A 20,539-nucleotide genomic window follows, 5' to 3' on the forward strand; every position below is an offset into this window, starting at 1 on the left:
TCATGACCAAATACACGACCTCCTGTTTATTGGAACATGGCCTCTGGATGGATTTCCATCTGTAGGATATGTGGCCATGAGGCAGCTGTAGCCACCCAGGCTGCAAGGAAGATGGAGGTGGATAAACAGGGCAGCCACACAGCTAACAGACCAGGCTGGGGACAGAGGCTGTACTCGTGGGAGAGAGAGGAGGGCAGGAACCACTCTGCAAAGAGGAGCCCAGGGCGCACTAGAGGGTCCCCTCCTAGTCTTTCTCTTCTCCGTGGGTGATGATATGCACCAGGTTCTTGTAGTCCAAGTTGCCAGTCACGTCAGGAGGGAAGGCGGCGAACATCTGTTCAATCTGCAATGAACCAGCAAGGTGTGCTGACGTCGATGGGTGGGGAAGCAAGATGGGTGGGGTGGGGGGACCGTGGGCTGGGCCTGCGTGGAACGGACAGCTGTGGGGCGGGGGATGGGAACCTGGGCCACTCAGAACCTCCTTTGGGAAATGACTTCCCCAGCTCCTTCCGGGCCCCCTGGCACAAGGCCACGCCCTTTCTGGGCAGCCACAGCCAGCAGATCGGGTTGGTGTGAGGGGTATAAAGGCGCGGCCACCTCCCCCGACTTGGGAGCTCTCGGGAGAGCTGCTGAACGAGCTCCCTCCCTGGGGAGTCAGCGGCGCAGGTCTTTGGGCCTGAATCTTGGCTCAACTTCTTCCTCCATGCACTTTTCCTTCCTTGCCCTTCCCTGTTCTTCCTTCCTTGGCCCCAAGGGCCCTCCCAAGTACACACCCTGCAGAGATGTCCCTGGAAACGCAGCCTTCCACCGGGATGAAGCAGGGCACAGACTCAAAGGTTCCAAGGGGCTGGGCAGGTTACATAAGGGAGCAGGATGGGGCAATAATTTCATGCTCTAGGCAGGTCTCTGTGCATCGTGAGGAAGGCAGAACCTGCAGTCACGTTTGAAGCCAGGCCCTGGCATGTACTATTAGTGTAGTTGCTTTATTTTATTTTATTTTTGAGATGGAGTATTGCTCTGCTGCCCAGGGTGCAGCAGATGGAGTGAGGTGGCATGGTCTCGGCTTACTGCAACCTCTGCCTCCCGGGTTCAAGCAATTCTCGAGCCTCAGCCTCCCGAGTGGCTGGGAGTACGGGCGTCCACCACCATGCCCAGCTAATTTTTGTATTTTTAGTAGAGGCAGGGTTTCCTCATCTTGGCCAGGCTGCTGTCAACTCCTGGCATCAAGTGATCTGCTTGCCTCGACCTCCCTAAATGCTGGGATTACAGGCGTGATTGCTGTTATTTTAGACAAGTGACTTGACTTCCCTGGGTCTCAGTTTGCCCAACTGTTAAATGACAGTTAGGCTAGTCCCTGCCTCATAGGGGGACACAGAATGGAATGAGGCCAGCGCTCGGAAGATGATATCTGGTTCTCTGTCAGTCTGGGGTCAGGGGTGCTTCAGGCAAGAGGGGGAGATGGAGCCCCCTGGAGGTTGAACCCAGGAGCTGGGGTGTAGGGAGTGCTCAAGGGACCCCATTACCTCCTCCTTGGAAAACCTCTCTGCCTGCGTGGTCAGCATGTCCCGAACGCTGCAGAGAGACGAAAGCAGGTGTTGATGTCAGGTGTGTGTGTGTAGGCGGGCGGGGGCAAGCAGGGAACCCCCCTCCTCCCCACAGACCCCACTCACTAATCAGCCTTTAGCACCCCTTTGCCTTCGGGGTCAAACACTTTGAATGCGTTGAGAATGGTTTCCTCAGGGTCCGCTCCTGAAACGGAACATAGAGTTTACATGTACTGGGGGTGGCTGGGAACCAGTGGCACCCCATGCAGCGGGACCCAAGTCTCCCCAGAAATGAAGGGGCCAGAGGAAGACTGCTTTGCATGGAGGGAAAAGACCCGGCTTTCATTTGATCACTGAGCCTCTGTATATGGAAAGAGAGGGCTCAGAACCCAAGGTCAAACATGATCTAGATTTGAAAGTCTGGGATTCGAATCTTAACTCACGCCCTTGCTAGCTGTGTGGCCTCAGACAAATGACTTTCTGTCTCTGAGTCTCAGTTCCCCTTCTGTAAACTGGAGATAAGAATAGAGCTTACCTCCTAGTTGCTATTAAGGGGGATAATGCATATAAAGTGGCTAGCATGAGGTTTGACTTAGGTAAGTCTTGGAGCTGTGTTTTTTGTTTTATTTTTTTGTTTATTTTGAGACAGAGTCTCACTTTTACCCAGGCTGGAGTGCAGTGGCACAATCTCAGCTTACTGCAACCTCCGCTTCCTGGGTTCAAGTGATTCTCCTGCCTCAGCCTCCGGAGTACCTGGGACTACAGGTGCATACTACCATACCCGGCTAATTTTTTTGTGTTTTTAGTGGAGACAAGGTTTCACCATGTTGACCAGGCTGGTCTCGAACTCCTGACCTCAAGTGATCCTTCCACCTCAGCCTCTGAAGGTGCTGGGATTACAGGCATCAGCCACTGCGCCCGGCCAAGTTGCTGTTTTTATTATTTTTCCAATGGTGCTTTATCTCTTTGAGAGCTAACCATCTTCTGCCAGCCCCCTGAAGACACAGACACACACACACACACACACACACACACACACACACACACACAGAGAGAAACTTACCCTTAAGTTTCTCCCCAAACATTGTGAGGAACACAGTAAAGTTAATTGGACCCGGAGCCTCCTTGATCATTTCATCAATTTCTTCATTTTTCACGTTCACACGCCCTAGGGTAGGAAACACACACTCAGGTTCTCCAAACTGGGGGAGAAAGAGCCATCATGACACTGCCACTGGCTCCTGGGATTCCACTTCAAGAAATCTAGTCTAGAAATAATCAGAGATGGGTGGATGCAAGCAAAGATCTTATGTGAGAAGATGTTCTTGACAGTGTTATTTATAAGAACCGAATGACTGGAAACAACCTGATGTGGGAAGGGGTTCATTATTTTTTTTCTTCCAGATAGGATCTAGCTCTGTCACCCAGGCTGGAGTACAGTGGTGCAATCTCAACTCACTGTAACCTCTGCCTCCCGGGTTCAAGCGATTCTTGTGCCTCAGCCTCCCAAGTAGCTGGGATTGCAGGTGCATGCCACCACGCCCAGCTAATTTTTGTGCATATATATATGTCTATATATATATTGGAGAGATATGGTTCTGCCATGTTGCCCAGGCAGGTCTCGAAGTCCTGGGCTCAAGTGATCCTCTGGCCTCGGCCTCCCAGAGTGCTGGGATTATAGGTGTGAGCCACCATGCCTGGCCAGTTCGTTATATTTAAAATAGTGTCTTCGGAACCTGGAACATTTGATGTAGATATTTTCATCGTTCACTTAAATAGGAAAGGCTCATGTTGTAAATTAGCCCTTCAAAGTTGGAGGCAGGAGAGACAGATCAGGATCACCTGAGGGAACTTTTTCAAGTTAAACCTGCTGTAATCTATAGCCTTAGAGATTCCGATTTACCTGCTCTAGTCCTGCCACGAGCCTACCTTTGTGCAAATAAGAAAAATCTGTCACCTTTTAAGCCAATGTATGTTTTAAGTATAAAAAGCTACACTCACTACAAATGCGAATAGTTCCCTGTAGAATTGTGCAGTGCGCAACCTGCACGGCTGTGTATGGTTGCCCTGAGTTCTAAGGTCAGGAGTAAGTGGTGGTGGGTAGCAGATTGGACATGTATATTTTGAAGAAACTCCATGTACTCATGTTCACACTGTTGAGATGATACACTTTAGAAGAAGAATTCAAGATAGAATGATTCTAATAATTAAAAAAACTAAAACCCAAACCAAGCAGACATGTCTAGAGAGATTTAGAGAAAAGAAACTGAAACATTCACAATGGAATATGACCTTCTGGGTGACGTTGCTTTCTCCTTTCTACTTTTCTGCATTTTCCCCATTTTCTGCTATGAGCTGGCATTACATTCAAAATTGCACAAAAAAGTTATTTCAAGAGAAAAAAGGTATGTGAAGCCACTCAAAGAAAACACCCCTTTCCCATCCCCTGAAATTGGTCTTAAAGGCCAGTTGCGGTGGAGTTGTTTCTTTGGGAAATGACACCATCTTGACCTTTTCTGATGTCCCACCTCCTGTCCCTCATGGATGTGGGATAAAGAGACCCTCCTACAGGAACGGGGGGCGGGGTGTGTGTGACATACCAAGGGCAGCAAAGGTGTCTCTCAGATCGTTCTTGTCGATGAAGCCATCCCTGTTCTGGTCCATGATGGTGAAGGCCTGGGGAAGGGAAGTGATTGGCAGCTCAGCCTGGGAGAAACCGGCAGAGCTGCCCAGGAGGTTGGGCCATGGACTTGACAAGAGCAGGATTCTGGGATCTTCAAAGACCCTTGTAGGACCTCAAATCAAAAGTCAACAACTAATCCAATAGTTTCTTCAAAATGGAAGGCCTCGTATGGCCCAGCCATTCCGCTGCTAGATACATAGGCAAGAGAATTGAAAGCATGTCCACATAAGAGCCTGTACACATAGCCAGGCTCGGTGGCTCATGCCTGTAACCCCAGCACTGTGGGACACTGAGGTGGGTGGATCACTTGAGGCCAGGAGTTCAAGACCAGCCTGGCCAACATGGTGAAACCCCATCTGTACTAAAATTACAAAAATTAGCCAGGTGTGGTGGGACATGCCTGTAATCCTAGCTACTCGGGAGGCTGAGGGAGGAGAATTGCTTGAACCTGGGAGGTGGAGGTTGCAGTGAGCTGAGAATGCGTCACTACACTCCAGCCTGGGCAACAGGGCGAGACTCTGTCTCAAAAACAAACAAACAAGCAAAACCAAATGAGGAATCATGGCTATGTTTTTTGAGCTCTTTGCATCACCGGCCCATGGCCCCGGCAGCTGATTATGGGGGTTGGGGCAAAGTGAGGGAAAGAGGCAGGTGTAGCTTTCTCCCTGGAAAGCGACTATCTCAAGTTCAGATATGACACCTGTCTCAGGAACTTCTCCTTCCCTCTGGGACACGGCACCCCTGCAGTCTGAATGTTAGGGAGGACAAAGGCACAACAGTTTGTGTCCTGTTTGGAAGCTCCAAATGGCTTCCCCTTTGATATAAAACACACTGGAGTGGGGCGCGGTGCTCACACCTGTAATCCCAGCACTTCGGGAGGTCAAGTCAGGAGAACTGCCTGAGCCCAGGAGTTTGAGACCAGCCTGGGCAACACAGGGAGACCCCCTCTTTACAAAAATCACAAAAAATTATCTGGGTGTGGTGGTGTGCATCTGTGGTCCGAGCTACTCAGGGGGCTGAGGTGGCAGGATTAATTGAATCTGGGAGATTGAGGCTGCAGTGAGCCGTGCTTGTGCCACTGCACTCCAGCCTGGGTGACAGAGTGAGACCCTGTCACAGAAAAAGAAAAAAAGAAGCAGACTGATTTCTTTAGCATCATTTTAGCATAGTTCCCTCTGGAGAGCCAGGTGGGAGGGTGGATGAGTCAGTGTGAGCCCTCACGACTGCTGGAGAATGAATTCAGAGTCTGTCCTTCCAGGCTCGTGTGCAGTTTGGTCTAATTGGCACTTGGGTTCTTTTTAGGAGGTCTGTTGCCATCGAATGTGATGGGGTTTCAAACGGGGCTAGTGGTTAATAATCAAAGACTGTAAAATTTAAAACCCCGAAGATACTGCTTTTCATCCCCCGACTGGCAAAAAAAAAAAAAGCATGACTATTAACACTCAACATTGATGGAACTGAGGGGAAAAGGCGCTCTCCTCCCGAGGCTGCTGGGCACAGGAGTGAGTGCTGTGATTTTGGAGGGCAGTGGGGACCCATGCTTCTGTCTGGTTTGAGTTCTTTTGTTGTTGTTGCTTTAAGTTCCTTTGAGGCCGCAGTTCCGCTTTTAGGAGTTTACCCCCGAAGAAATAACCAGAGATACAACCAAAGAGGTGTTACTTATAATAGTAAAACATTATAAACAAACGCCACATTTAACCATAGGAAATGGTTTAAATACATGATAGGAAATGTTAATGGCGAATTTCTCAAAGAAAAAAATGCAGGTAGTAATCAGTGGGCATAGACCATGATAACAAAATGGCTTGATGGGCATATGCTAAAATGCGAGCTGATTATCGGCAATCGAATTGTAGGTAAATTTTATTTCCTTTTTTTGTGTTTTCTGAAAAAATTTCTGACATTTTTCAACAAGGAATATATTTTACTTTGATAGTCAGTGAAGTTATTAAAAATAGTTTCTTTTAAAAATTTACACACCCATTCAGGCCAAATTTGGGATTGTTTGGAGGGCAGAAGCAGCCAGTCAAAGGCCCTTGCTGGGAATCTGGAACAAAAAAGGGTTCCCTCTCACAGTGGGATTTCCATCCAGGCGGATGAGTTAACAGCTGCACCCACCTCCTTGAATTCCTGGATTTGGGTCTGTTCGAACATGGAGAACACGTTGGAGTTGCCCTCGGCTCTCTTCTTTGCTTTCTTAGGTGCCTGGGGGAAAAAAGCACTGATTAGGAGAGTGAGAGGCTGGGAGTCAGAAAACTAGGTCAGGCCCCTTCTCTGGGTGAGTGCCAGCTGCTGATCTATGAAATAGGGGTACAGCGCCCACACTCAGGTCTCAAAATGGTGATGCTGGAGGGAGCAAAGGACATGACATGAAGTTTCTCCAGAGCCCCCGTCCCGGTGGATTGCAAGCGTCTGTGCATCTTGCAGTGGCTCCTTCACCAACTAGGAGAAGGCACAGGTGTGTCCCTGGGGATCGAGGTCGCACCTGCGGATCACCCCTGCAGGCTCCAGCCGCTTTTGTTCCGATGCATTTCACAAAAAGCTCAATAATGCACAGAAGGAGAATTGATCGGAGGGAAGGAAAAAGTCAGGCTCACTAAGCCATGATGAATGCGAAGATGAAATGACAGTTCTTCAAGGTGTTAAAACCCAACTGCGCCCCACACCCCACAATTTTCCCTTGATCCCAATGGCAACAAAACCTCCTCTGTTAATTCTCTGTCCCTGCACCATGTCAACAAGGCAGCGAAGAGCGAGATCACCTTTCTTCCCCACCCCACTTCTCTCTGACTTTAAATAACAGCAAATGCTTCAACACTGTTTGTACGTATTATTTCATTCTCATAACCGCTCTGTCAAGTGGACTCTGTTATTATCATCCCCATTTTACAGGGGAGACAGCTGAGACTGAGAGAGGCTGGGTCACTTGCCCAAGATCACACAGCCATACACACACAAAAGGCAGAGCCGGAGTTGAACTCGGGCATTCTGACTCCAGCGGTCCTGCCCCTAACCACTCTCCCTCCTGTGCTAACCCCGATTTGGGGACTGCCCATTTCAGGAGGGAGACACCTAACCCAACAGCACAGAAAGAAAGGTTTTAAATTTGCAAGTTCAAAAAGTGAAGACAAAAACATTCTTTTTCCCAGCTGCCTGAACAAGAGGAAAGAATTACAATTTGATCCTTAAAAGCGTTCAATCCCATTTTGCAAGCCCTGAGAGTTATTGATTCCTCGAGAGGTCAGTAGACAAGGCATAAAAAAGCCAACTCTCTTATTTTGTGTTTGTGAGTCCCCAGGAGCTGCTGTTATTTGTGGCCTATCCGGGCATTGATTGGGGTTCCTCTGCGCACGCTGCCAACGGGACTTTTTCCACGAGGGGCTGGAGGCTTTGAGAGCCGCCTTCCTCCTCTCCGCTGTGGTCCCTGGCTTTCAGCGGCTTCCGCTCCTCGCCCACCCGGCATCACCACCTCCTGGAGCCCTCGCACTCACCATGGTGGAAGGGACCCAGCACTGCCTCCCGAGAAGAATTCCACACTCCGCCCAGCCCTCCACAGCCCGGGAACAATAAATACTTCCTCCCCATGTTTAAAAATAACCCCATGACCGCTTTTGGCAGTCATAGGTGAGGCAGACACCACCTAAGGCCCCCCCACCCCATGCCGTTCTTCTGAAGTAAGGGTGGCTCACTTGCCACCGGGTGACACGTGAGCCCCCAAAAAGGCATTCAAGGTTAAAGAGACAGTAGCTGGGTCATGGTCACGGGGGGAGATGCTGCGCGCGCTCTGCAGTGCTTCGGCTGGGGACACTTGTGCTTGTCAATTTTGAGAAAGAAAGTGTCAGGGACAGGAGACTGCTAAAACACTCCTTTTATCGGCCTGGGCCTGGCCTCAGGGCCTCTGCACCTGTGTGCCCTCTACCTGGAATGCCTTTCTGTCCATCATCACACGGCTCCTCCCTTCACCGCCTTCACTGCATCTCTGCTCAGACACCACCTTTGGAGTGAAGCCTCTCTGGCTCTGTGGCTCATGCCTGAAATCCCAGCACTGTGGGAGGCCAAGGTGGGAGGATTGTTTGAGCCCAGAAGTTTGGGACCAGCCTGGGCAACATAGGGAAAATAGGGAGACACCTGTCTCTGCTTAAAAAAAAAAAAAAATGAGCTGTGTATGGTGGTGCATGCCTATAGTCCCAGCCATTCAGGAGGCTGGGACAGGAGGATCACTTGGGCCTGGGAGGTTGAGGCTGTAGTGAGCCATGATCACGCCACTGCACTCCAGCCTGGGTGACAGAGCAAGACCCTGTCTCAAAACAAACAAACAAAATAGCCCCGCCCCCCATCTCCCTTCTCGGCTTTGTTTCTCTGCGCAGCGTGAGAAGGTGCCTGACACTCTGTAGCGCACTGACTCATTTCGCTCAGTGGCCGTGGAGCGTCAGCTCAGAGGCCGGGGATCGCTTTAGTTTCTCCCACCACCTACCATCTCCCAGCTCCCAGCTCGTGATGCACACAGCAGCAGCTCAAAAAGGAACACCTATTGACTGAAGAAATGACAAATCTCATTGAGCGCTGGCGCCTGCCGGACACCATGCGCTCATGGCTCCCACTCATAATTTTCCAACCACCCTGGAGGGTGGGGACCACCTCATCATCCATGCCCCCATTTTACAGATGAGGAGACAAAAGCTCAGAGAGGTGAAGTGAGCTGCCCAGGGTCACACGGTGATGGAGCTGGACGTGGACCCCTCTGGAGTCCCCTTTGTCTCCAGAGTCCAGGCTTTTTAAGGGCCTTGAAAACAGCAGCTGCTCTCAGAATGCAAGGTGTTATTATATAATACTCTTACTCAAGACGGCTTTCCAGCTGGGTGCGGTGGCTCATTCCTGTAATCCCAGCACTTCGGGAGGCTGAGATGGGTGGATCACCTGAGGTCAGGAGTTCAAGGCCAGCCTGTCCAATATGATGAAACTCATCTCTACTAAAAATACGAAAATTAGCCTGGCGTGGTTGTGCGGTCCTGTAGTACCAGCTACTCCAGAGGCTGAGGCAGGAGAATCGCTTGAAGCTGAGAGGTGGAGGTTTCAGTGAGCCGAGATCGTGCCATTGCACTCCAGCCTGGGTGACAGAGCGAGACTCCATCTCAAAAACAAAAACAGAAAAACCCCAAACCAAACCAAACCAAAACAAAACAAAAGGTGGCTTTTCTCCCGTGCCCTCAAAGACAGCCTTGGGATTCGGGGAGCAAGAACTCGGGGCTTGGAATCATTGTGGTTATTTAGTGGCTGTGGGTGGCAGACCTGAGCACCAGATGTCATGCCTCTAAGAAGGAGAGTGTCCCTCTGTCCTCCCAATGGTGTGGACACAGGGCTGATGGCTGAACGAGCATTCATCCCCTTAATTGAGCCCAGCGCAAAGCACAAATTCCCTGCCCTCGTGGTGCTAAGTGTGAGGGGAAGACGGACGAAGAGAAAGTAAACAGATGCACGACCAGAAAGTTGCAGGCAGAGACGGAGGCACGGCAGGGCCAGGTGAGAGCCTCAGACAGCGGCGCAGGTGGGTTCCTCCAGGTAGAGTCTGCAAAGGGGGCTTCGGGCAGCGGGGACAGCACATGCCTCAAAGGAGGGAGAATTTGGAGCATCGAGGAACAGAAGGTCCCCTGGGACTGGCGTTTTCCCAAACATAAAAAAAGAAATCAGTTTTCTTATTAGGTTTTCCGGAGGGTCAAAGGAGGTGAGGCCTGGGAAATGGTAGCTATCACTCAGTGCCTTTCTCAGGTGGAGAAGAATCTCAATTTGGCGGCACACAAACCCAAGGACCATTTATGACTGTGACAAAAAAGGGGCGTGGGTTTTTTCTTCTCTGCAGTCACACGTGGGTTAGAACTACCCAGGAGCCCCTTCTAACACAGTCTTTAATAACAAAAGATGGATGAGTTCATGTGTGTGTGTGCACATGTGTGCACAAAGACATGTTTGCACATGCACAGAGGCACACAGACGTGCACACACTGGCATCCACATATGTGCAACGCACGGTTCAGGAGGAGCTTTTCTGTCCGAGATTCTCTGACAACACCAGAATAAGTGTTTCCCCAGCTAATAGCCACGCCATAGATTTTCGTTAAAGCTCTGTGCAAGCAGTCAGTAGCTCTAACTGGCCAAGCGAAAAGGTTGTTGCAGCCACAGAAGATGTGCAGAGTGTGTGATGGGGGTGGGCAGGCCCCAGGTGGGGGTTAGGATGGGCTGGGCCCCCAGAGGTGAGTGGGGGTGTGTGTCCCTGAGGGACACCTGCACATCTGGGCCTTCAAAAGAGGGGCTAGGGGAACCATTCTGGCTGGGTGGGAAGAGGGGCTGTCAAACAGGGCACTCCCACTCTCAGGCCTCGGTTTCCCCATCTGGAAAACGGAGATCTCACACACCCCCATAAGGCTGCTGGGAGGATTGAGATTGTGGCTAGGGGTTCTGGGAACACGGCAGCCTGCATGGGGCACAGAACCACGTGATAGCTGAGATGTGGAGCTCGTGGGCTGTGGGTTAGGCCTTGGGGTCTGTTGAGAGAACCAGAGATCCCAAGTCTCTCTCAGCAATGGGGTGAGTTTCCCCAGGGAGCCCCCAAAACCAGGCACAAGGCCCTGGGATTGGAGAATCCAGGGAGGACTTGGGTGTTGGTTCTGCGTAGACTTCAGGGCTTCCTTTCCACATCAGCCTCAAGACCACACGGGGCTGGGAGGCAGCCGGGGGGCGGCTGGGGCTGCTGCACCCTCGAGGCTGCTGGTGGAGGCATCTTGCCCGCAGGACCTGAGACCTCTGCCTTTTTGCTATCTGTGGGATTCCTACAGCTAATACATTTCCAGCCACCACACCTGAGTCCCACTGAATAGGAGAGAAAAGCAGCTGCTGACTTGAGGCTCTCCGAAGCCAGAAAGCAGCACACTGGGCTGATCCATTAGAATAGCAACGTCTAGAAAATCAGAAAACCACGCGTATTTGTTTCTTATTGCTGCTAGAAAAATATCATCAATTTGGTGGCTTAAAACAGCACTTCTTTTTTTTGAGACAGGGTCTCACCCTGTTGCCCAGGCTGGAGTGCAGTGGCACATAGCTTACTGCAGCCTCGAACTCTTAGGCTCAAATGATCCTCCTGCCTTGGCCTCCTGAGTAGCTGGGATTATAGGCACATACCACCGCAATCAGCTAATTTTTAAAAAGCATTTTTAGTAGAGAAGGGATCACACTATGCTGCCCAGGCTGGTCTTGAGCTCCTGTGCTCAAGTGATCTGTTTGCCTCGGCCTCCCAAAGTGCTGGGATTACAGGTGTGAGCCACCGCACCTGGCCCCACTGACAGTTTTAAAAGAAGAGATGAAGAGAGGGAAAATATATAAGTATTCTTTATAGATACACATTGTTTTTAAGTAAGAATTATTTTAACCCCAAATCAAAGGAATGAATTTGCACATAGACATTTATTCCAGCCCCACTATGTGCAGGGCATGATGTACATCAGTAACGCTTCATTCAGGGTAAGGGGAGATATGTACACATTAAGTTCAAATTCAAGAAAAGTAGAAGTTGATATTCAACTGTATTATGGTACTACTGTCTTCATTTTCGAAAACAGAGCAGTGTATTAATTTCATTGGTTTTTAAAGCCCAAGTATTGGTTTTCTCCAAAAAATAAAAATAAAAACAAACCAACAAAAACCTTAGAGAAATTCAAGTGAAAGCCACAAATGACTTCCTAGAGCTTTAAGACCTGATTTTCTTTTTTTTCTTTTTCTTTTTTTTTTTTTTTGAGACGGAGTTTCGCTCTTGTTACCCAGGCTGGAGTGCAATGGCGCGATCTCGGCTCACCGAAACCTCCGCCTCCTGGGTTCAGGCAATTCTCCTGCCTCAGCCTCCTGAGTAGCTGGGATTACAGGCACGCACCACTATGCCCAGCTAATTTTTTGTATTTTTAATAGAGACGGGGTTTCACCATGTTGACCAGGATGGTCTCGATCTCTTGACCTCGTGATCCACCCGCCTCGGCCTCCCAAAGTGCTGGGATTACAGGCTTGAGCCACCGCGCCCGGCCCAAGACCTGATTTTCAAACTAAAAATGAAGTGAATGAGTTGCAGGAGAGGTTAGTTTTGTTGCGGTTTAAATGCTGGCCTAGAAGATAATATCTTGGGAATAGCATGAAGTAAAATAATGAAGAAATGTAAATAATCAAACATTCCAGAAACAGAAGCCAAAAGTAAGCAATTAAGACAAGAAAAGCTTCTTCAGCACAGAAGAGAAGGAAATCTGCAGGTTGAAGGAACTCACAACTCCAAGCTGGAAAGATAAGAAGAAACACACACCAAGGTGTGTCCTGGCAAGATTCACAAACTCCAAGCATTAGGAGAATATCTGGCTTACTTCGGGCAGAAAAACGGAACTCTAGTTGGAAAATCAGACTGGTGTGGTTCTTCTTGGCAACACTTTCAGGAAGGATAGAGAGAACAGAGGGTTCTGACCCACAATCCTGACAAGGTATTGATCAGCTGCCAGATTGACGACTGGGGGAATATTTGCTTTTGTTTGGATGGCCTGACATGGTAGCTCAGGGCTTTGTAATCGGACTAGCCAAGATTTGCATACAGGCCCACAGTGTGACTTCAGACAGGCTGCTTCTCCTCTCTGAGTCTCAGTTTCCCCCTCTGTAAAACTGGGATAACAGCACTCACCTCCTAGGGCTGTCGTGAGGATTAAATCAGAGTGCATTCAGAAACATTTGATGGCAGTGCCTCACACCTGTAATCCCAACATTTTGGGAGGCTGCAGCTGGATCACTTGAGCCCAGGAGTTGGAGACCAGGCTGGGCAACATGGCAAAACCCCGTCTCTGCAAAAAAAATACAAAGATTAGCCGGGTGTGGTGGTGCACCCCTGTATTCCCAGCTACCCAGGAGGCTGAAGTGGGAGGATCACTTGAGCCAGAGAGGTTGAGACTGCAGTCAGCTGTGTTTGCACCATTGCACTCCAGCCTGGGCAACAGAGAGAGACCCTGTCTCAAAACAAAAAAAGATAGATGGATAAACAGGTAAAAAATGAATCTGAGCTGTGAGAAGTCAGGATGGAGGAGGGCAGTGACGACGAGGAAATGTTAGGGGTGGGACTGCCAAGTTTAGCCAAAAAAAAAAAAAAAAAAAAATTACAGAACATCCAGTGAGATCAGAATTTGAGAAAAGTAATTAGGGGCCTCCTGGGGGAGCTGGGAATGGTGTGGGTCTTGACCTGGGTGTGTTACATTTGTGAAGATTCACAGGGCTGCACATTTACGACCTGTGCACTTGTCTGGGTGCATGCTACACGCCCCAAAATTAAATTAATATGATGTGAGCAAACACATTCTTACTATAAAATAGTTGAAAATGTTACAGAAGATATTGACTAACACCCCCCTTCTCATCAGGACAGCAAAATCCTCCCCAAAAGGAACAGCGTTTGCAGCTTCGTGTGAATCCTTTCAGATGCTACTTTTTATTCTTCACTTTTAAAATTGAGACAGCAAAGTGCTTGTCTCTTAAGTGTCCGGTGAAATGAGTTTCTACACAGGCGCACACCGTGTAACCAGCCCCCGGGGCCAGGACGAAGAACATTCCAGCCCCAGAGCTTTTCCTTGTGTCCCCTTCCAGCCACCCGCCCTGAAAGTCAGCGCCGCTTGGCCTCTAGCCCCGTAGATTAGCTTTGCCATTCCAGAACTTCAGCAGATTCTTTCCAGTCATTTTTTAAATAAAAATTTTATTTAAGAATTTATTTAAAAAGTGACAGCATTCTCCTTTCCCTGGCCCAATTTCCCTGATGCTAACATGTGTTACCTGCCCCTAATACATTGGTGACAGCAAGGAAACTGAGATTAGTACATTACTATTGAGCAAACTCCTGGCTTGATTTGGATTTCACCAGCTTTTCCTCTGTGGTCCTTCTGCTGTTCCAGGATCTAATCCAGGATATCACATTGCATTTAGCCTTCCCAGCTCTCTCTCTGTCTCTCTCTTTCTCTCTGACACACACACACACACAATATATGTGTACTTTTTCACAATAATGATGTCATACTATGCAAACAGAGATACACATTTTCATGTTAATGGAATCATAACTCACACATGTGCGCACATATGCCCCCGCCACCTGAACTTTCCCACTCTGTGGTGGGCTTTGGAGACCTACTTTGCAGTCCCCACCTCACTGATGGTGGCGGTGTGGCCTCCCCGCCAGCTGAGCCAGGCACACTTAATACATGCCCAAAGCAGCAGAGGTGCAAATGACAACAAAAGCACAACAAACTTTTTGGGGAAAGGGCATAAGGCTACATGTACATATATATATCGCCTTTGTCCACCGGTGACAAAGTGTCAAGCTATTCTTCCTTTAAAAAGTGTGTGTGTGTATATATATATATATATACACACACACACACTTTTTTTTTTTTTTTTTCCTGCAACAGAGTCTTGCTCTGTTCCCAGGCTGGAATGCAGTGGTGTGATCTCGGCTCACTGCAACCTCCGCCTCCCAGGTTCAAGTGATTCTTGTGCCTCAGCCTCCTGAGTAGCTCTAGTTACAGGCACGTGCCACCATGCCTGGCTAATTTGTGTACTTTTAGTAAAGACGGGGTTTCACCATATTGGCCAGGCTGGTCTTGAACTCCTGATGTCAGGTGATCTGCCCGCCTCAGCCTCCCAAAATTCGGGGATTACAGGCATGAGTCACCATGTCCAGCCAATTAATATGTATTTTTAAAAGGTGAAAATGTCATCATGGGGAAAAAACCCGAACATGGAGGGATACTCTCTGCTGGCTGGACCATTTAGTACTGTTTTTATCTTTCATTCACTATCTGGTGGTGACAGCCAGTGTCTTTTCAGTCTTTGGGGCTTTCAAAGCTTTCAGTCCAGCCCTCCTGGAGGCATATTTTAATTCGTTTCGTCTGCATGGGTGTTTTGCACTTTAGCTCCTGGAATTCAAGTCTAATCCTTTACATCCCGTATTGTAAGGGAGAAAGGCGAAGGCTTCTCTACACATTTGTCTTATAAAACTAGCAGATCACGTAAGTATACATGTTAATATCAGTAGCTTACAGAGTTAATCTAGTAATATAGTAATATTTAGGGCAGAGCCTGGCACAGGAGAGTGTTACATAAGTGCCCACCATGATTTCCATTGGAAGCAAGTGGCACAGTGGATTAACCTGCCTTGGGGTATAAGTCCCCTTTAAGGAGGGCGGTGAAGTCAGCTACCTCTTGATAGAACAAAGGCATACCAGGCCCTGCCAGCCCAAAGCTGGGTGGCTAATGGCTTTTGTCACCAAGTGATAGCCTATCTCCTTGTGTCAGGGCCCCCAGGCGTCAGTGACAACTGCCAAGTAGGGAGGGTGGCTTCTCTCACAAGTCAGATGTAGGTGGACCAGGCCTGTGCCCAGCAGAGAGGGGTCAGCCACATAATGGGGCACCCCTTGTGTACAGAGCACCGCTGGGACAAGCAACATCAGCTCCCTGTGCATCAGTTTCCTCATATGTGAAATAGGAACATATAATAGAGGTCCTTCAAAAGGTTATGAGGTTTGAATGAGTTAATTAATTACTACTTCTAAAGTTCTAGAATGCTGCTGGGCACGGCGATGTTCAGTGAACACCAGCTCTTATTCCAGAGCACTGGCTGGGTACCCATGTCGGTGGAGATGGAGGTAAAAAAATAATATGTTCCGGCCGGGCACGGTGGCTCACACCTGGAATCCCAGCACTTTGGGAGGCCGAGGGGGGTGGATCACAAGGTCAAGAGATCAAGACCATCCTGGCCAACATGGTGAAACAGCATCTCTACTAAACATGCAGTCCCAGCTACTTGGGAGACTGAGGCAGGAGAATCACTTGTACTTGGGAGGCGGAGGTTGCAGTGAGCAGAGATTACGCCACTTCACTCCAGCCTGGTGACAGAGCGAGACTCTGTTTCAAAAAGAAAAAAAAAAAAGAAAGAAAAAAAACGAATAACATGTTCCAATATGAATTCATTTTCTCTCCTCTTCCTCTCCCAAATCCTTTTCCCATTAGTGACTTCACCTCTCTCTTAGGTTCCCAGACCAAAATCCTCAGCCACCTTAATTCTGCCCCACTGGTGACAAAGTCTGACTATTCTTCCTCTAAAATGTCTTGCAAATCTGTTTTCTCATGTCCTGCCCCAGCTCTGGCTCCTGGTGGGAGCTCCCAACAGGTTTGGGGCCTCCTCTCTCTTGTCTTTATATCTTATCCTTCACACACTCTGAGTCCAACTCCTTTCCCCTATACCCCATTCCGAAGATGAACTGCACATGCTCTGGAACCCTCGGTGGCTCCCCACTACCCCAGGAGGAAATCTCCTCTCCTTGGCCTGACAGCTAAGATCTTTTAGCACTTGACCCTGTCCTACCAGAATGGTGTTATGATTGTAAGCTGGGTTCCAGGTCAGTTCCTCTGCTTCCTTGACTATGGAGCACCTGGACAGGTGACTTAACCACCCTAAACCTCAGTCTTCACTTAATAAACGGAGAAAACTGTCATGGTAGCCTTGGAAGAGTTGTTCAAGTGAAACTAGATAATTGTGATACTAATGATAGCAGCTAACATTTATCGTGTGCTTATCCTGTTCCAAGCGCCGTCTGCGTGGTTACTCATGCAGTGAGCAGAAATGGCTTTGCATGGCACCAGGCATGGAGTACATGTACTCTGTGTGTGTGTGTATGAGTGTGTGTGTATGTGAATGAGTGTGTGTATGCGTGTGTGTATGTGAATGAGTGTGTATGAGTGTGTGTATGTGAATGAGTGTGTGTATGTGAATGAGTGTGTGTGTATGATTGTGTGTATGTGAATGAGTGTGTGTATCAGTGTGTGTATGTGAATGAGTGTGTATGAGAGTGTGTGTATGTGTGTGTGAATGAGTGTGTGTGTATGATTGTGTGTGTATGTGAATGAGCGTGTGTATGTGTATGTGAATGAGTGTGTGTATGATTGTGTGTGTATGTGAATGAGTGTGTGAGTGTGTGTATGTGAATGAGTGTATGTGTGTATGTGTGTGTATGAGTGTGTATGTGTATGCATATGAGTGTGTGTATGTGTGTTTATGTGTCTGTGTGAGTGTGTACGAGTGTGTGTATGTGTGTGTGAGTTTGTATGAGTGTGTGTGTGTATATGAGTATGAGTGTATATGAGTGTGTGTGTATGAGTGTGTGTGGTTATTACTGGCTGTCTTCCTGGCTTCATTTCCTACCCCGGCCCCCACCTCACCCTCCAGCCCATCATTCAGGGCTCTTGGGGACAGCTGCTCTGAGCTAGTGGAGTACAAGCTATCATGTATTGAGTGCTCCAGGGGACTGGGGGAGGCAGCCTGCCTGCCATGGCCACCACCCAGCCACGGCACAGCTCGCCAAATTGAAGTCCCAAAAGAAATCAAATCGTCATCATCCTCCCTCCCTAGAGCTCCCTGCATGTCACACACTGAGCCATGTGTCTTACCCACCATGTGATTTAATTCTCACAACACTTTGAGGAAGGTACTAATATTAGACCCATTTTCCAGATGAGGAAACTGAGGCTCAGAGAGGAGCAGTCACTCCCCAAGTCCCCACTGCTAGCACCTGGTAGCGCTGGGCTTTGACCCCAGATTGTTCGTCTCCTCCGTACACGCTTTTCCTCCCTGTGGTATTCTGGTTTCAGAGCCAGGGGATCCAGCCCCAGCTCTCACTGCCCTCCAGGATCCCAGAGCACGGGGCCACTAGCCTCAAGCATCCAGACAGTCCTTCAGTGGCTTCCTTGTCCCTGGTATTTTTAGCCCTCGGTCATCTGTCTTGCCTGCACTGGGGACAGAGGCAACCAAACAATCCCATTTTTACTGGTGCCCTTCAGATGCCCGTGGGCTCAGCTGTCTCGGTGCCTGGCATTCCGGGGGCATTGTTCCTCTCTATGAGGCCCAGATTCCAGCAACAGCTGCTGCCCTGGCCACCCCCACCAGCTTTCCCCTGCCCGCCTGCCAGAGCCCCCTTGCTGAAGAACGTGGCACAGGGCCAGCCAAACCTGGTCCCGCATGCCTGGGCCTGGAGCTATATAAAGGCCACACTCCTGGCTCATTAGTCATCCGACCTGAGGTTGTTGGGTGAAGGGCCTTTCAACGAGCCTTCAGCACACACCCAGCTCTGCAGGCCCCTGCCCCTCCCTGGCACACATGCAGGCGTCAGTGGGGCTTCCATTCTGGGGTAGCACGCTCAGTCTGGGCTCTATGGACGTTTGGGGCTGGACAATTCTTTGTAATGGCAGAGGAGGGTGTCCCATGCGTCACAGGATGTCCAGCCTCATCCTTGGCCCCCAGCCAGTAGCAGCCATTAGCAACCCCCTCTCCCAAATCGTGACATCCAGAAATGTCCTTGACATGGCAACCGTCCTGAGAGGCATACGTTATCCCAATTTCAGCCCCATCGACCTACACAACAACTCCTAGGAAGGAAGAGACAGGTTCCCTGCTAGCAGAGCTGGAGGATGGTTTAGGGGTGCCTGAGTCCTCCGACCTCCTGAGGTCTCCTGGCTGGGGGCTTTGGGGAAGAAGGGACATTTGGGGTTAGGACTAGGCTAGAATGTCACCTCTGCTGCTTGCTGGCCAGATGACAGAGGTCCAGTGGCGTTCCTGGGTCCCATTTCCATTAAATTGCATTGGATGGGAACACTGACCTCATGCGGGTGCTGTGAGGCCGGCTCGAGATCACATTAAGCAAAACACAGCTTCCTTCTTCATAATTCTGCTCTGGGGAGTGGGGTGGAGGGAATCTGTGCTTGTTCTCAGATGAAAAGTCAGGATTTTTCTGCTCACTCTTAGGGAAAAGGAGAACCCTAAGGTCATTGAGTCCAAATAGTCTTTTTTTTTTTGAGAGAGGGTCTTGCTCTGCCACCCAGGCTGGAGTGCATTTTTGCCATGTCATCTCACTGCAACCTCTGCCTCCTGGGCTCAAGCAATCCTTCCGTATCAGTCTTCCAAGTGCGAAGACTGCAGGCATGTACCACCATGCCCAGCTAATGTTTGTATTTTTTGTAGACATGGGGTCTTGCTATGTTGCCCAGGTTGATCTCCTGAGCTCTTCTGGGCTCAAGTGATCTGCCCTCCTTAGCCTCCCAAAGTGCTGGGATTACAGGCGTGAACCACCACTCCCGGCCCCAAATTGTCTTAATTCAGTGTGTAGAATGCCCAGCCCCAAGTGGCCGTCATAATTCAGAACTCCGCATTTGAGTGTTCACACCTAGTCTTCAGGCCTGCGGTGAGCACACAGCCACCCAGGGCCACACCCCGACGCCCACTCTCCTGGTCGGTGCTTTCACCCTTGCCACATGGCAGCCAGAAGGACATTAAAGAAATGAAAAAAACACCCAGCTCAGTCATCACCACCTACACCTTTTTTTTTTTTTTTTGAGACTAATATTCTGTCACTCAGGATGAACCTCCACCTCCCAGGTTCAAGTGATTCTTCTGCCTCAGTCTCCCGAGTAGCTGGGATTACAGGTGTGTACCACCACGCCTGGCTAATTTTTGTATTTTTAGTAGAGACAGGTTTCACCATGTTGGCGGGGCTGGTCTCGAACTCCAACCTAAGGTAACCTGCCTGCCTGGGCCTCCCAAAGCACTGAGATTACAGGCATGAGCCACCGCACCCAGCCACCCTCATGTTTAAAAGGCTGCCCACTCTCCCAGGATGCAGACTCTTCCATCTGCCTGAACCGCCCCCTGCCCCTCTTTGTCTGGATGGGGGTTTATCACCTTGGGCACGGTGACATTGGGCCAGGTCATTCTTTGCTGTGGGGCTGTCCTGTGTCTCAGAAGATGTGGAACAGCATCACTGGCCTCTGCCCACAAGATGCCACCCAGTCATGACAGCCAAAGACATCTCCAGACATTGCCATGTGTCCCCTGGGGGTGGGGGCAAAACTGCCCCAACTTGAGAACCACTGGTCTGGTGAACTTTTGTTCATACTTCCCCAATCTCCAGACCCGGCCCCACCAAGCGCTGCGTTCCTTTCTCCCTCACAGTGTTGAGCCACAGCTTCATTCTATTTTTTTTGGTCTGATTAGCTGATGAACACCCAGCTTTCTGCTCAGACCATAACTCTACGGGGCAGGCACCATGCCTATCTTGCCCACTGCTGCTTCTCCCGCACCCAGCCCAGCGCCTGGCACATAGCGGGCACTGCGTCAGCCCTTGCCAAATGGCTGCTCTCATATGGCACTTCCTGCATTCTGCCTCATTGCTGTTATTCTGTTTCTTCCACTAGAAGGGGCCTCGGT

The 20,539-nt window shown here is 49.5% G+C and overlaps 1 protein-coding gene across 1 annotated transcript; it reads right to left on the minus strand.

The window, feature by feature from the left end:
- MYL2 (myosin light chain 2) lies at positions 1–7,909 on the minus strand. The gene is made up of 7 exons (XM_017542243.2): positions 7,719–7,909; positions 6,346–6,432; positions 4,145–4,220; positions 2,608–2,712; positions 1,671–1,749; positions 1,524–1,572; positions 1–343 (listed from the first exon to the last, which is right to left on the minus strand). The coding sequence occupies exons 1-7, from the start codon at positions 7,719–7,721 to the stop codon at positions 245–247; spliced, it is 498 nt and encodes a 165-aa protein (XP_017397732.1). The 5' UTR covers positions 7,722–7,909; the 3' UTR covers positions 1–244.
- Between the last annotated feature and the right edge of the window lie 12,630 nt (positions 7,910–20,539).

This window comes from Cebus imitator, unplaced genomic scaffold (assembly GCF_001604975.1).
Source record: "Cebus imitator isolate Cc_AM_T3 unplaced genomic scaffold, Cebus_imitator-1.0 Scaffold8, whole genome shotgun sequence".
Classification (NCBI taxonomy): Eukaryota; Metazoa; Chordata; class Mammalia; order Primates; family Cebidae; genus Cebus; species Cebus imitator.